Source organism: Tamandua tetradactyla, chromosome 15 (assembly GCF_023851605.1).
Source record: "Tamandua tetradactyla isolate mTamTet1 chromosome 15, mTamTet1.pri, whole genome shotgun sequence".
Classification (NCBI taxonomy): Eukaryota; Metazoa; Chordata; class Mammalia; order Pilosa; family Myrmecophagidae; genus Tamandua; species Tamandua tetradactyla.
This window is the reverse complement of record NC_135341.1, coordinates 85,627,266-85,642,383: the sequence shown is the minus strand read 5'-3', so window position 1 is coordinate 85,642,383 and position 15,118 is coordinate 85,627,266. Positions and strand designations below refer to the sequence as shown.

Here is a 15,118-nt window from a genome sequence, read left to right as displayed (position 1 = left end):
CAGTTCTTTTACCCCTATACCACAAGTCAAGTCACAAAATTACCAATCTACTTATATTTCTGCAATAATGAATTGGTAACTAAATCAATTAATAGTAGTGACTTTTGGCTTATCCCACTGCAAATGTAAAATATGCATTTAATTACATACACAGTGTATTAAAGGGGTGACCTACTATGAAGTTTACTGAAAAGTTTGTTTTCTTACCAGGCTTGATGAGAAGCATCATTTCTTAATACGTTCACAGGCACCTTAATCTCACCTAGGAAAACATCCTGTACCAGGTTCCCGTTGTTCCACAAGTCAATCCTGGAAGTGAAAACTGGCTTGGTTTTTTCGTAAATAATGTTAAAGACAACACACACTACCTAAATAGCTTCATATCACTTTGACTTGTATTTCAGCATCACTTTTTACATGCTTAAAAGTAAAGAGATGTTAGCACTGTCTTATACCTATCAGACTAGGAAAGCAAAATACTGCAGCTTTTATTTTAGAGCACAGAAGGTAACCATTTTTAAAGTCTAAAAGAAAGCGCTTAAGTTTACTGGTTTCAAAGTGTAGGCTTTATTTTAATGTGTAGCAATAAAGACTACAGAGTTACCCTGTTGAACTTGAGAAAAGAAACCAGCCCAAAGATTACAGTGTCTCTCTCACTTATAATCAATTAATATGTAAACATAAGTGATTTAGAAAAGTACATTACCTGATCATTCCAAACATATGATTAATACATCCTTTAGATGAACACACTTGTTAACACCACACCTACACATGCATTTACGAAGTATTTCCCCTCCCAAACAGCATAGATAAATTTAAGACCCAGAGTAGCACAGACTTCAAACACATGCACCTCTGGAATTATCTTATAAGACTTCTTACCTCACTGAAATTTCTGTTAGACAGCAGATATGTCAAGAAGAATAAAAAAATTATTTCTAAATTGTCTGAGATATAATTGCTTTTTTATATACTATTGCATCCATTATGTTATGATTCAGAATTTTAAGCAGCAACTAAATTTGGGGAGAATTAAAAAATAATATAAAATAGGTGAAATTAGGTCATATTTGTTTATAAAATAAAAACACCTTGACTATTTCTGCATAGAAATCAGATTTTGAAGAGATGAGTTGGATTTAAAGTAGATGCCAATTCCTCTAATGTTCATCAACCAATTTGCTAAATGAAATTATATTAAGCTTAGTTCACCTTTTTCAATTAAATTTAGGATTTTCTTTTCACACAAGAGAAAGCAAATTCTGTAAAAGCTCAAGGCACATACCTAATTTCTAGCTTTTCAATATCTTCCTCTTCTACCTGGAATTGGGACTTTCTGGTGTAACTACTGGATCTGGTTACCTGCAAACAAAATATTTTAGTAAAAAAATTTTTTTTAATATATTTTTTTCTTGATGAGCTTAAAAGATTGTCATCTCAAAAATGTACAATTGTGGATGTAAATAGAGGAAAATGCCCAAGTAATATTTTACCCAAAAGTTAAATACAAAAACAGATATAAATAAGTAGCCAGCAAGGTAAGAATAAGATAGTAAAAATACCCAAACCAACCTTGCCTCCGTATCACTCCTCCACAAAAAGTGAAGGTGCCTCAAAAAGTAAATATGTCCTATTGTGACAAAGTTGTGTGTGCTGAGAACAATCTCAAGACTTTCCTGCTTTTCTTAAGAAATCCATCCTACCTTCTCAGATTTTTGCTGATAATATCAAGGCCATTATCTGGAACTTTCTCAACTACCGTCCACCCGAACACATGCACTTTGACAGAGTCCCCTCTACCTGTGTGTCTTCTCATCCTCTTCTCTGAACAAGATGAGATGATCACCCCTTTTCTAAGGCACCCTACCACACAAAGAATGCGATAAGCATGCAGTAAACACTGCATCTGTTTCATTCCAGCTTTCTTCACTAGGGTTTCACCTCACTCCAATCTAAGAAATGGTCTCCTCTTCAACTATGATCTTTCTATTTCTTTCCTTTCACAGAGAAGTATCAAAACTGAAATCCACCGTACAGCCTCCACTTCCTTACCACCCACTTACTCCTTCATTATCTGGCTTCCAAACAACTCACTCTTCTACACCCACTCTTCTAAAACCCCCTCCCCTTTCCTAATCACCAAGTCCGGCCATCAATTCTTCGTTCTCACCTTCCTTGACCTCTCTGAAGCATCTGCAATAATGATGATACAACTGTAACTCCCTTCCCAGAAAAAGTATTTTCTTTATGAGTTTACTGGGGCACTAACCTGGCACCTTATGATTTCTTTGCTCCTTCCTCTGGCTATGGGTATTCTACAAAGTTTTATCTATTTTACTTAAAAAGTAACTTGGAGTTGCACAGTGCTGTACAGGTTACAAAGTGCTTCATATCCATTATCTCCTTTGTTCATCAGAATGCTGATCTGAGGTGGCAGGGCTAGATTTCTTATTCTCATGATAAAAATGAGGAAGCTGAAGTACAGAAAATAATTGACACCATCAAAGCTGAATACCTAATAGGTGGCAAAACTGAGTGTTTCCACGTTTCTCCATTACTGTAAATCTCTACTCCCTTGACTTTCTTGACAATTTGTGAGCAAATCTTGGGTCTTTATCTACAACCACTGCGAGGTGTAAGATTCAGTCATGAACTGCCTACGGCAGGATTTTCATGTCGGACCTCAATCTCATTACGCTCCAAAGTGAACCACTTACTGTTTCCTTCTTCCTAACTTCTGTTTACTCAGGTTGGAAACCACTGGGACAACATTCAAATCTTCTCTTTCTCTTTTCTTCTGTAACCAGTTCACTATAACTAACTGCCCATTGTGATGTTTTTCTCATCTGACCTATCCATTTCCATTTATACTCTCTTGGTTCAGGTCATTGCTAACCCTTCCTAAAACACTGCTTTACTAGTATCATTTCTAGTCTCAAAAACATTCAAAAGCTAAAATTTAAGCACCTCAATCTGGCACTCAAGGCTTCTCAGTGGCTGGTCCTACTCTGTCTTTTCTAGTCTGAATCCCATCATTCCCTAAACAAACCCGAACCAAGGTTTGGTTAAATCAGTACTTGTTGTTCTTTGGATATGACTTTCTACTTTTCTGACTCTGTGTCTCTGCTCAAAATATTCCTTCTTTCTTTTCTCTCACTTAAGAAAATCCTGCCTTTCTTCAAAGCCTGCCCTGATGACCTCACAGCAGCAATCACCTGACATCCCTAATATTTACCATGTTTTATTGCTGTGTGTGTGTGCCTCTTGCTCAAGAGGATAGACTGAGCCTTATCTATCTTCATAATCGCTTCAATAAAGGGGATGCTGAATTATGTCTCAAAGCCTAGTAGGTACACTTGGTACAGCAAGCACGTCCAACCTTGACTGTCAGCTGTTAAAAGCCACTTACTTGTTGTAAGGACCTATGAGGCATGGCAGATTCCATACTCTTATCTGAAGTTTAAGGCACGGGACTAATGGGGAGTAGGAGTGTCTTTATACAGTAGCTCTTTCTATTGCTGCCTTCTTTGTCTTCTCCAGGCTAGATGTAACATCCATTAATAAATGCAGAACAACGCACTAAGTCCTTAGCCAGGAAATGGAAACATCTCACACTGGTACATTTTCTTTTGTTTTTCTCTCTTCCTTGTCTCCACCCCCCATTTCCTCCTACTTCACTTTCGGCACTTCCTTTAGCCTGTGTTTCTTTATTAAAGTACAGTAAGAAGCCATGGCAAGACATGCCCTCAGTCTCTCATACCATGAAATACTAAGGAAAAAGAACACACAAAAGGAAAAAAAGCACAAAATGCAACTTGCTCCTTCTCAAACCCTTCCTTGCATGTTAGTCTCAGTTGCAACATATACCACCATTAGAACCCAATCTTCTACAGTACAGTTTGCTTTACTTTTTTAGGTAGTTCTCAAAGAGTATGAAAAAGATTTCTTTAAGAAATGCTCCAAGTAAAGAACTCTAAAGGCCTGTGTTTGAGGCAACTTCAAGGCTTCTGAAGAGTGCCATGAAAATCAGCATGTGTCCACAGAGCAAATTAACCTAAAATGCAAAAAGAACTTAATAATATCTTAATCAGATAGTATTTTAGTATTTTATAATCAAATGCATTCTTGCATTTTGGGCTTACAAAAACTCGATGAGTTAGGCAGGACTCCTGTTATTCACTTACAAAACTATCTCTTTACAAGTTGTGACTTACTGGGACTAGAATCTACCCAGTGATATTGTACTTACTTCAGCAGTGGTTGTCACACGGTCCTCTGGCCACTGTGTGTCAGGTGGAGGTGGCTGGGTGAGGTGGGGTGGAGGGTGGGGGAAGTGCAGACCTACCCACTTCCAAATCAATCAGAACTGTCTTAATTAGTTTTAAATACTGGGCCTCCACTGCATTACATAATGAGGCTTCTGCTATTAATTGCTAAAGTAGTTCCTTATTAATGCATGCTAGTAATAACTAATGTGTTGGGTCTATCTTGTAAAATGAAGAATATGGGTAAACATTTTAATAGCTTTCTGGAATTAAATGTATTAATACCAAGACTTTGACGTTACTATAGTTTTACTTACATTATTCTTTCCTTATCCTATTGGTTAAGACAACAGAGTTGGAAATCCAAGTAAATAAAAGATTTAATATTTTGTTCTGGAGAAAAAATGACTGACATATTAGACTGTGATGTTAAAACCATTATACTTTTTTAAAATTTAGGATATATAGATGTGGACTTGTTACAACTGCCTTTGATAAAATGATTACCAGGGCCATGGTTTGAAAAAGGAAGTCAACCAGCATTCAATATTAAATATTCAATGTTAACATTTATATAAAACAAAAAGTTACCTCAAAATAAAAGATTTCATTAAACTGTGGATTGCTTGTTTTCTTCTTTACTTTTGTCTTCTTTTGGTCATTCCTGTTCCAATGTGGTAGAGTTTTACCTTGTAGAACTTAACAGCACACAATTATACAACATGCTATTTCCAACCAGGGAGCCTGACCTCTGTTTCACTGCTAAAATACTCAGGGAAGACTGTAGTTGTAATTAAAATTGAGGTGTCCCTACAAACTAAAAGTACACATAAACTTCATGTCCTATATATGCCAAAACTATTTTTATTCTCTCTAGACTGACTGCCAAGCTTTCTTCAGAGTCTTTAATAATACATTCTCTTATATAAGCCACCCAGAATAAAAGTAAGAAGGAAGAAAATGAGATTTCGTAGTACCTTTACTAGGCTGAAAATACCCAAGGAACACAAAAGCCATTTTTAACTCACTTTACTCTGGTCTCAATGCTAGGCAATTTATTTATATTTTAAATTGTATATATTTACACATATACACACAAATAGATTTTTCAAAGTGACTTAGTGATTTTCTAAAAAAATAAGAATGACTAGAGAGCCGGGGATTGGGGAGAAGGGGTGTGTGTACGCATGTGTGTGTGTAGAGGGAATATTGTGCTTGTTGTTTCCTAATTCTTTGTTTTTTTTGGGGGGGGTGGTGCATGGTCTGGGAATCGAACCCAGGTCTCCCACATGAAAGGTAAGTATTCTGCCACTGAACCACCTGTGCACCCTTTTTTCATTTCTAAAGCTTCAAGTTGTAGGAAAATTTCAGACCAGTCAGGCCCTGATAAAGAAACCATAATAAGATTATAAAATACAAAATACTACAAACTGCTAAAGGTTTTTGTAAATTACCATGAATCATTTAAATCAATGATATGGTGTACTTCAGCAGTTTGGCTATAGCTTGGAATTCTAGCTATAGAGGACAGATTCCATGAATGGAAGATTCATTTTCAGACCTGAGTTGCTTTCCAGAAAAAATACGGAAAATGCCTCATTATTCTGAATTTATTAAACAGGATTTTACCTGTATAAAATCTAAGACATTTGAAAGTAAGAACACTGATGAATAAAGAAGGCAAGTTTGTGTTTTAAAGGACATTTTAACTGGTGTAAAACCTCCATGAGGTGGTTCTCCACAGCCTAAGAGTCTGGCAGATTTGAAATGGCACCTATTTTCTTTCTGTATAAAAACAGGACTTACTTGTTTTCAAAAGTATGAATTCACTAAAGATTTTTCTTTCAAAGCATTCATTACTTTGCGCCACAAATAACTATTGAGCTTTTGCTCTTAAACTTTAGAACAAAAAACCTAATAGTAATTCAGTAAACATTACCTAGAAGGGCCCATTAGAGAAACTGTTGCATAAGAGTCACAGCTTTGTCCATTTATGAGCGGCAACCCATGGCATGCCTTGATGCTACAGTAGAATAAAAGAAAATTAACAAATTATATTCACGTTAAAAAATATAAAAACATTTTCTTTTAAGTACATATTTTTAAAAACACTTTCTTTAAATTAATATATTCAAAGGGTTCAAATTGTTTACATGTCTCTGAAGCTGCCCATATACCACTTATCCCAAATATATGTATGTATGCATTTATTTACTTATACATTGTTTCCAAAATCAGTTGACAGTGCTGGCACAATTGCAAACTGAGGCTGCCAAATAACGTTTAACAAATTTTGCCCCCCTGAATATCTAACCACGTTTGTTCTGTGGTTTGATAATACATCAAAACTGCTGTGACTTCTAAAAAGGTTAAAAAAAAAAATTGCGAACTTTGAGTGAACTACAAACCAAGCCAGCTCTATGGCATCATATCCTCTGCTAAAGCATGAATGAGAAACAAGGAAACAACTGTGGTTTCCACTTAAAATTTGATTCATAAATACAGGGCAAGCTTTCACACAATTTTGTAACATTCTATTCTGATTCTCAGTTACAGCTCCTGCATCATACTGTATAGAAATTGTTTTAGACCATAAAAGTCAGAGTTCTTGCTAATCAACCCCATGGGTCCATCACTGGCGTTTACAGAGAACAGAGAATCTGACTTGAGGACCTGCATCTCAAATTTTCTTACTAAATATTACTGAGCTCATGAGTTTAGTTTAACATCTAAGGGTCTGAATTTCCTAAGGCCTAAGATAAACTCATGAGTGTTGCTGAAAACAGTCTTTGTTGAAGGATGTGGGCACAAATGCAGAACAGTTGGGCAACATCCTCATTTCTCTCCACAGCCCAGAGATCACATATATGAAGTGAAGTGCGTGTGGTGTGCTGCTGGGTAAAGAGAGAAATGGAAATATGACTCACTCCTATTAAACTGGGCATCAAAAGCAAATTAACAAAATATCTAAAACCAAAGAAAGCCTAAGACAAGATAATATTTCTGGTTTTAATGTTAAGCTCAGGGACAGTCAAATTTCCCCACTGTCCAAGTAAACTTAGACTTCTCAGGTTACAGCTAAATCTCAAAATAATATTTGATTTTTATACAGCAGTTATAGTTTACTATACACTTTCACAAATTCTTACTACTGCCTTTGAAACAAATGACGTCATTTTAAACAAGAAAGTAAGAGTCAAAGAGGTCATGTTAGAAAGTAACAAAGTAAGGCTTGAAGAGATTACACAACCTGTAATAATTAGGCCAAGATTCTTTACCTTTTCTTTTGGCATGGGCAGGCTCCAGGAATCGAACCCGGGTTTCCAGCATGGCAGGTGAGAACTCTGCCAATGAGCCACTGTTGCACAGCCCATTTTTTTTTTAAACTCTGTTAATAAAAGTCTAGCACCTACCCACATTCTCACTTTACTTGAACATATTGTATTACTCTTCTATAATACCAAATTTACTGCATATAAACTCTAATAGGATAAATCTAAATCATAAAAAAACAATTCATCATAATTTTAAGATAAATAAAAAACTGAACAAAATTGCAGTAAGGTTTACAAAGACTTCCATAAGAGTACATACAAACCAAAAAAATGATTCCCATAAACCAAAGTGTAAGTCTATAAAAATTATCACAGGTACTATTAATTTGCAAATACAAAGTATAAAAATTGTGTTTTCTGCCAAACCTGAATAAAATTAAATACAGATTACTTTATATGCTGCATATATTCTTAAATATTAATATTAAGAAATAACAGTCTGGAATATTAGGATACAACTGTTCTAATCTGTAAATCAAGCACATTATAAACCATGCAGGACTGAAAAGAACCTTAATGTGCTGAATTATCTTATAATGTATTTTGCTTATTTATGACATACAAAATATTTTATATTAATATATTACCTAGAAATTACAAAGGAAAATAAATTTAATTGAAACTTGTTTGTAATACAGACTAATCTGAATACTTTCCTTGAATTTTTTAAAAACTAAAAGACATATTAACTTCTACGCCCAGTCAAGATAGAGTAACAGGGACTGGAATTACTCTCCCAACTGAAACGAAAAAAATGAACAAAACCAGCAGAGCCGAACAGAGAACCCTGAGGGGTAATAAACGAGGGGAGAGCTCCAGCCGCCCCAACTGACAGGCAGGTAATCTCCCTGAGAAGAGGGATGGAGCTGTCAGTTGGGGAAGGCAGCTGACTGAAGTGGCTAAAATGCCCAGAACCAAGAAGAGGGGTAAAAGCTACACAGCTGATACCTCCAGGGAGTTACAGGAATCCTTCTCAAGTCTTCAGCTGAGTGCTGATAAGCGTATAGATGTGAGGACACTATCCAAAAGCTAAGAAAGAACCGTCTTAGAAGATAAGAGGAAACAATTCCTGAAACCCACACAACTAGCAGTAGTTCCTTTTCTACAAGGCACAGTGGACAACCTGGGCATTCATGGCTGCTGCCTCAGAATCTGGGGTAAATATAAGTCCTAAAATAAAGAATGCTCTTGTCCCATTCAACAAAGCTTAAAAACAAGCCAAAAAAGGATCAAATTGTTTCCAAGTAATTAAACTGAACTCCTAAACAAAGTTCAAGAATATTTATAGAACTATAAAGAGATGTAGTCACCTCACAATGCCTAACATCTAATTAAAAAGTAATCAGGAATGCAAAGAAGCAAGAAAATATGACCCACAATGAAAATAAAAACAAATCAATAGAAAGAGAACCAGAAATGAAACAGTAAAATTAGTAGACATTTTACTAATTAAAATGCATTAAAAAGTTATTAAGCCATGTTTTATATGTTCCATAATGACACAAAAGATATTAAATGTCAAAAGTCTAAAGGTGGAAAATATAATAAGACCTGACATGAAAATCACACTGGATGAAATTAACAGATCAGACACAGAAGAAAAAGACTAGGAAACAAGATATAACGCTGTCCAAAATACAGAGAAAAAAGGCAGAAAAAACTTGAGCATGACACTGTGGAATGACATCCAGTAACCCAAAATATGTACTTGGAGTATCCAAAGAAATGGGCTACAGAAAAAAAAGTATGAAGAAAAAACTGAATGCAAAGTTCCCAAATCTTAAAAGCAATCAGAGAAAAAAAAAGGGGGGAGCAAAGATAAAAATGACAGCAGAATCTTGTTGAAAACATTATTATAAGTTAAGGGACACTGGAATAGGACCTTTAAAATTTTGAAAAAAAAGTCATCCTAGAAGTCTCTATCCAGGGATCTTTTTAAACCATAAGTGAAATAGAAACTTTTTCATATATACAAAAGCTGGAAGTATTTATCACCAGCAGAATGGTACAGTATAAAACATTAAAGCAAATCATTTACACAGGAGGAAAATGATACCAGATACAAATCTGGATTGCCAAAAAATAAAATAAAATTTAAAAGAACGCTGATAATGTTAAATAAGTGGATAAATATAAAAGACTCTTTTTCTTGTTTTTTAGATCTCCCTAAAATATAATTTACTGTTTAAAGCAAAAATAATGTATTAAGCTTTCTTTGACATATATAGAAATAAAATATATGAGAATATAGCACAAACACTAGGGCTAAGGAAAAGAAAATATACTATTGTAAGGTTCTAGTGCTATATGTGAAGTAGTATAATATTACCTGAAGGCAGAGTGGGATGAGTTAAAGATGCATACTATAAATCATAAAACAACCCCTTAAACAACAAAACAAAGATGTATACTAATAAGCCAGCAAAGGAGATAAATGGAATCATTAAAAAATACTCCAAGAAGTCAGAGGGAAAAACAAAAGGGAAGGAGTAAAAAACAAACAGCAGATGGTAGATTTAAACTCAATCACATCAATAATCATATTAAATAAATGGTGTAAACACTCCAATTAAGCAGAGATTTTCATATTGGATAAAAATGCAAAATCCAACAATATATTGCCTATAAGAAAGTCACTTTAAACATACAGATATAATTAGATTAAAAATAAAAGAATGGAGAAATACATACCATGCAAATCTAATCAAAAGAAAGTAGAAATGGCTATATTAACATCAAAGTACACTTCAAAACAAAGAACATTACCATAGATAAACAGATTCATGTTATGATAATGAAGGGATCAGTTCATGGATAGGACAATAACACTTCTAAATGTTTATGCACCTAACATCTGAACATCAAAATAAATGAAGGGAAAACTGATAGAACTGCAGGGAGAAATAAATTCACAATCACAGTCAAGAGACTTCAACACCTCTCTCGAAAACTGACAGAGCAAGTAAATAGAAAAACAGTAATACCATCCAATCTGACATAACTGATGTTTATAAAACCGTCCATCCACCAAATGCCGAGAATGCATATGCTATTTTTTTTTTTCTGCATGGGCAGGCACTGGGAATCGAACCCAGGCTCCTGCATGGCAGGCGAGAATCCTGCCTGCTGAGCCACTGTGGCCCATGCATATACTTCTTAAATGCACACAGAACATGACAAACATAAACCAAACATTGGGCCAAAGAACTTGGTAAATTTAAAAGGATTAAAACCATACCAAATATGTTTTTGTTAACAATGGAATAAAATAAAAAACGATGACACAATGCTATCTGGAAAATCCTCAAATATTCAGAAACACAATAACTCACTTCTAAATTACTCCTAAATCAAAGAATAAAATAAAAGAAAAGTGAATCGAATGAAAATGAAAAGACAACACACTGAAATTTGTGGGAAGACTCCTTCTCCCTCCCACTTCCGACCACAGCACTGAGCCCTGCACATGTGCTAACATGCCAGCCCCGTTTCCGCTGTCTACCCGCCGCCCACAAGGCCATCGTGGTGGTTACTTTTCTTCACCACTGGGAGACAGGGCATGGATGGACAGAAGGCTTTGCAGGTATCAGAAGTTCCCATCTGAAATACACCTGCCTGCACGCGCTGGTTCTGCCTGCTAGGCTAAAGAGAGTATTGAGGACACCTTCTTGGTTTGATGTCATTGGGCTTTGCCTGATTCACAGCAGGATGAACCTGGAATCAAGCAGGCAGCAGAAAACATTGAACCTTTGATAGACCAAGAGGTGGGGAAGGGGATTCCTTCTCACAGGATTACTTGGGAGGAGGAGCTTCATCTTTATAAGCTGCTCTGACTTCGCAGAGAAATGGGCAGGTGTCGCTGCACTCCTGGGCCTTCGTGTCCCCAGGGAAGGGCTTATCCGTGGCACCAGTAAAGATGAGTCCGTCCCCAGGGCCAGGGAGATCGCGGCCCTTTAGTGTGGTTCTCTTACTGCTGAAAGGCTAAAAACTTTGGTAAATCAAGCCCATGTAACCATGAGAACCTCTGAGGATTTGAGGCACAGGTCATGTGCCCAGGAAATGACAGCTCTCAAGCATTCGCTGATGAAGTCCTGCCACTGGCGGACCGACATCTCTAAGAGGCCGGGGGTAGAAGGACACCAGCAGCCTTGCAAAAGAGGAGAAACTTTTAAATGTGCCAAATCCTGAAACTTCTTATTTGCAGTGTTGAGTGTTTTGTAAATACATTCCTATGACACCGTCTAAAAAAATGTGTCCTCATGGCAAATGTATGTTCTTTTAAGTTTCTATACATGTGTTTGTATAAGATGACCTGAGTATTACTAATATTAAAACAGGTGAAGTCGCTGGCTTTTTCCAAACATAATTCCAAATGAAAAATAATAAAATACTGCAACCAGAATATTTATTACATCATTTGGAAATAATGACTATGCTTAATGAAAATTTGTTCAGGCATAAATGAACACATAAGATAAAAATGTTTTAAGAACACCATGACTTAGACTACGGATTTATTCCAAAATTGCCTAGTCAACATACAGTGGCCGTATTTTTATGTTATCATATATATATAATACTTGTAATACAAACTAATGAGATGGTAATGCATTATTCCTAATAACAGGGATAATATGTGTAAATGTTAATGAAAGTAATATTATTGCTCTCCTCAATTAATGGCCCTTTTATATGGGGGATCAGACTTTTATTTTTCTCATCATTTCCATTTAATATTCTTTCCTCCTCTCTAGAAAAGGCATGTGTTCTTTTATTATCCTTCAGAGGAAACCAAATATTGTTTTCCTCCCATAAACATCTGGTGTTAATAAATGCTGTAATTTGACATTTGAATCATAGAATATGGTATTTATGATGTATTTATAGTTAATGAAACCAGACATCACTTAAAACTTCTATGCTACTTATTTTTTCAACTGTATCTTAGTCCAAATTTAGCCTAATTGCTATTAGAATCTTTAACAGGGAACAAGAATAATTCAGTGATTTTAACGTTCTGTAATCAACTGGAAGAGTAATTAGATCATACTTGAGTATGTTCTTAAATATTTAAGCCTTGATCTTAAAAATTGTAATTTCTAAGATGACTTGGTCTAAGATGATGATGATTCTTGTAGCACAGAGTTTAAGTTTACTTATTTTGTACAATTTGAAAATCACTACTGCAGAAAATTAAAATCTATCAAAAAATTTTGCTTTACTTTTATCTGCCAATGGGCTTCTTTGAAATTTTGACTTAATCAAATGAGTTTTTAAATTAGGTTTTGTACCAGCATAAAAATAACAATCTTTTGATTTTATATAGTTATTATTTTCAGATTACTGGTAAAAATTATTTGAAAACAAATTTCTGGTAATAAAAGTCAGAACTCAATGTACACAGTATAATTACCACACAGTTTAATATTTAATTGAAATGCATGCTTGATATATATTATTTTTATGCTTGATATTTTTGAATTGTTCATTTTGGGACTGTATTCCCGCTAATCAAAACAGTGATAGAACTGCATCATTACTATTAGAATCATTGATAATGGAAGAAATGTGACAGTGTACAAGATAGAATGTTAATAATTAAGCATATGTTTATGTTTGGATTTAAAATTTTTTTAAACAATCATTTACAAGTGCATTGTTTTATATTTTGAAGAATATAAACAGTTATATTTAGTTATACAAACCAACATCTTATTTATGGTAAGCTATCTTATTCCATTGAAAAGTTTTGCTGTAGTGTGGGAAAATAAATATTTTCCATGGTTTCTATTAATGTGAAATAAAATTTAATTCTGAAAAAAAAATTGTGGGATGAAATGAAAGTAGCATGTAGAAGAAAATATTTATATTAAAAAAGAAGAAAGGTTGCCAATCAATTACCTCAGCTTCCATCATAAGAAACTAAGAGAAGGAAGAGAAAAGTAAATAGAAATAATAGAGTGGAAATCAATAAAATAGAAAAACAAACAAAAATTTAGAAAAGCGAGTGAAAGCAAAAACTGAGTATTTGAGGTCATTAAAAACTTACAAACCTCTAGCTAGATGGATCAGAAAAATAAGAGAGAAGATACAAATCATGAATATTCAGAATGAGCAAGATGACATCACTATAGTCTATAGATTTAACAGAATAAAAAGAAAAACACAACCATTTTCAAGCAAAGGAATTAAACAACTCAGGTTTAATTTAAAAATCCTTGAAAGATACAAATTACCAGAGATTACTCAAGAAAAATAGATAACTTGAATAGCTCTATATCTACAAAGAAATTTAAATCATGGTTAAACACCTTTCCACAAACATACTCAAAAATAAATAAAAATTAAAACTTCAGACTCAGGCGGCTTCACTGGTGAATTCTTATATTAAAACATCTAAAAATGGAATTAAATCAAATCCATAAAAACTCTTTAAGAAAACTGAAGAGGAGAGAACACGTCCTAAGTCATTCAACGAGGCGAGCACTGCCCCAATCCCAAACCCACACAAAGCCACTATAAGAGAACAGACTAAAACCCTAATGAGCACAGACACAGAAACCCTTAACAAAATTTTAGTATATATAAGCCTGTAATACATAATAATGATAATACATCATGATGAAGTAGATGTTTATCTGAGGGATGAAAGACTAGTTTAAGATTCAAAAATTAGTTGGTATAATTCATCATATTAACAGACTACAAAAGAAAAAGCACAAAATCATCTGAATATCCATTTCTTGATAAAACTTTAGCAAACCAGGAACAGAAGGTGTTCTAGCTTGCTAGCTGCCAGCATGCAATATACCAGAAACAGAATGCTTTTTAAAAAAAGAGAAATTTAATAAGTTAGTATTTACAGTTCTAAGGCCACAAAAAACATCCAAATTAAAGCAAGGATATAGAAACGTCCAATCTAAGGCATTCAGGGAAAGATACCTTGGTTCTAGAAGGCCGATGAAGTTCAGTTTCTCTCTCAAATGGAAAGGCGCATGGTGAACATGATGACATCTGCTAGCTTTCTCTCCAGGCCTCTGGCTTCATGAAGGTCCCCTGAAGGCATTTTCTTTCTTCATCTTCAAAGGTCACTGGCTGGTGGACTCTGTTTTGTGGCTCTCTCATCATTCTCAAAAGGAAATCTCTCCAAAATGTCTCCTCTTTTTTAGGATTCCAGTAAACTATTCAAGACCCACGGAGAATGGGTGGAGACATGGCACCATCTAATCAAGCTTAATACCCACAACTGCTTGAGTCACATCTCCGTGGAGATAACCTAATCAAGTTTCCAGCCTATAGTACTGAATAGGGATTAGAAGAAACCGTTGCTCTCACAAGACTGATTAGGATTAAAACATGGCCTTTCTAGGGTACATAAATCCTTTTGAACTGGCACAGAAGGGAACTTTCTCAACCTAATAAAGGGCAGCTAACGTCATAATGTTAAAAAAGTTGAATGTATTCCCCTAGGATCAGGAATAAGAAAGAATATCCACTCTCATAACTTTTATTCAA

General features: G+C 34.9%; 2 protein-coding genes and 1 pseudogene across 6 annotated transcripts in view; 2 read left to right on the top strand and 1 right to left on the bottom strand.

The window, feature by feature from the left end:
• Positions 1-15,118, bottom strand: part of RASA2 (RAS p21 protein activator 2) — a 125,321-nt gene that overhangs the window by 46,387 nt on the left and 63,816 nt on the right. For both annotated transcript variants that reach the window (XM_077130287.1, XM_077130288.1), the window contains exons 6-9: positions 6,208-6,291; positions 4,860-4,932; positions 1,289-1,365; positions 208-309 (exon numbers count right to left, since the gene is read on the bottom strand). In XM_077130287.1, coding sequence (XP_076986402.1) covers positions 208-309; positions 1,289-1,365; positions 4,860-4,932; positions 6,208-6,291 — 336 coding nt within the window. The remainder of the gene's footprint in view (positions 1-207; positions 310-1,288; positions 1,366-4,859; positions 4,933-6,207; positions 6,292-15,118) is intronic.
• LOC143657668 (uncharacterized) overlaps positions 1-15,118 on the top strand; it is a 130,496-nt gene that overhangs the window by 52,639 nt on the left and 62,739 nt on the right. The window lies entirely within an intron of this gene.
• LOC143657788 (acyl-protein thioesterase 1 pseudogene) lies at positions 8,508-11,959 on the top strand (annotated as a pseudogene).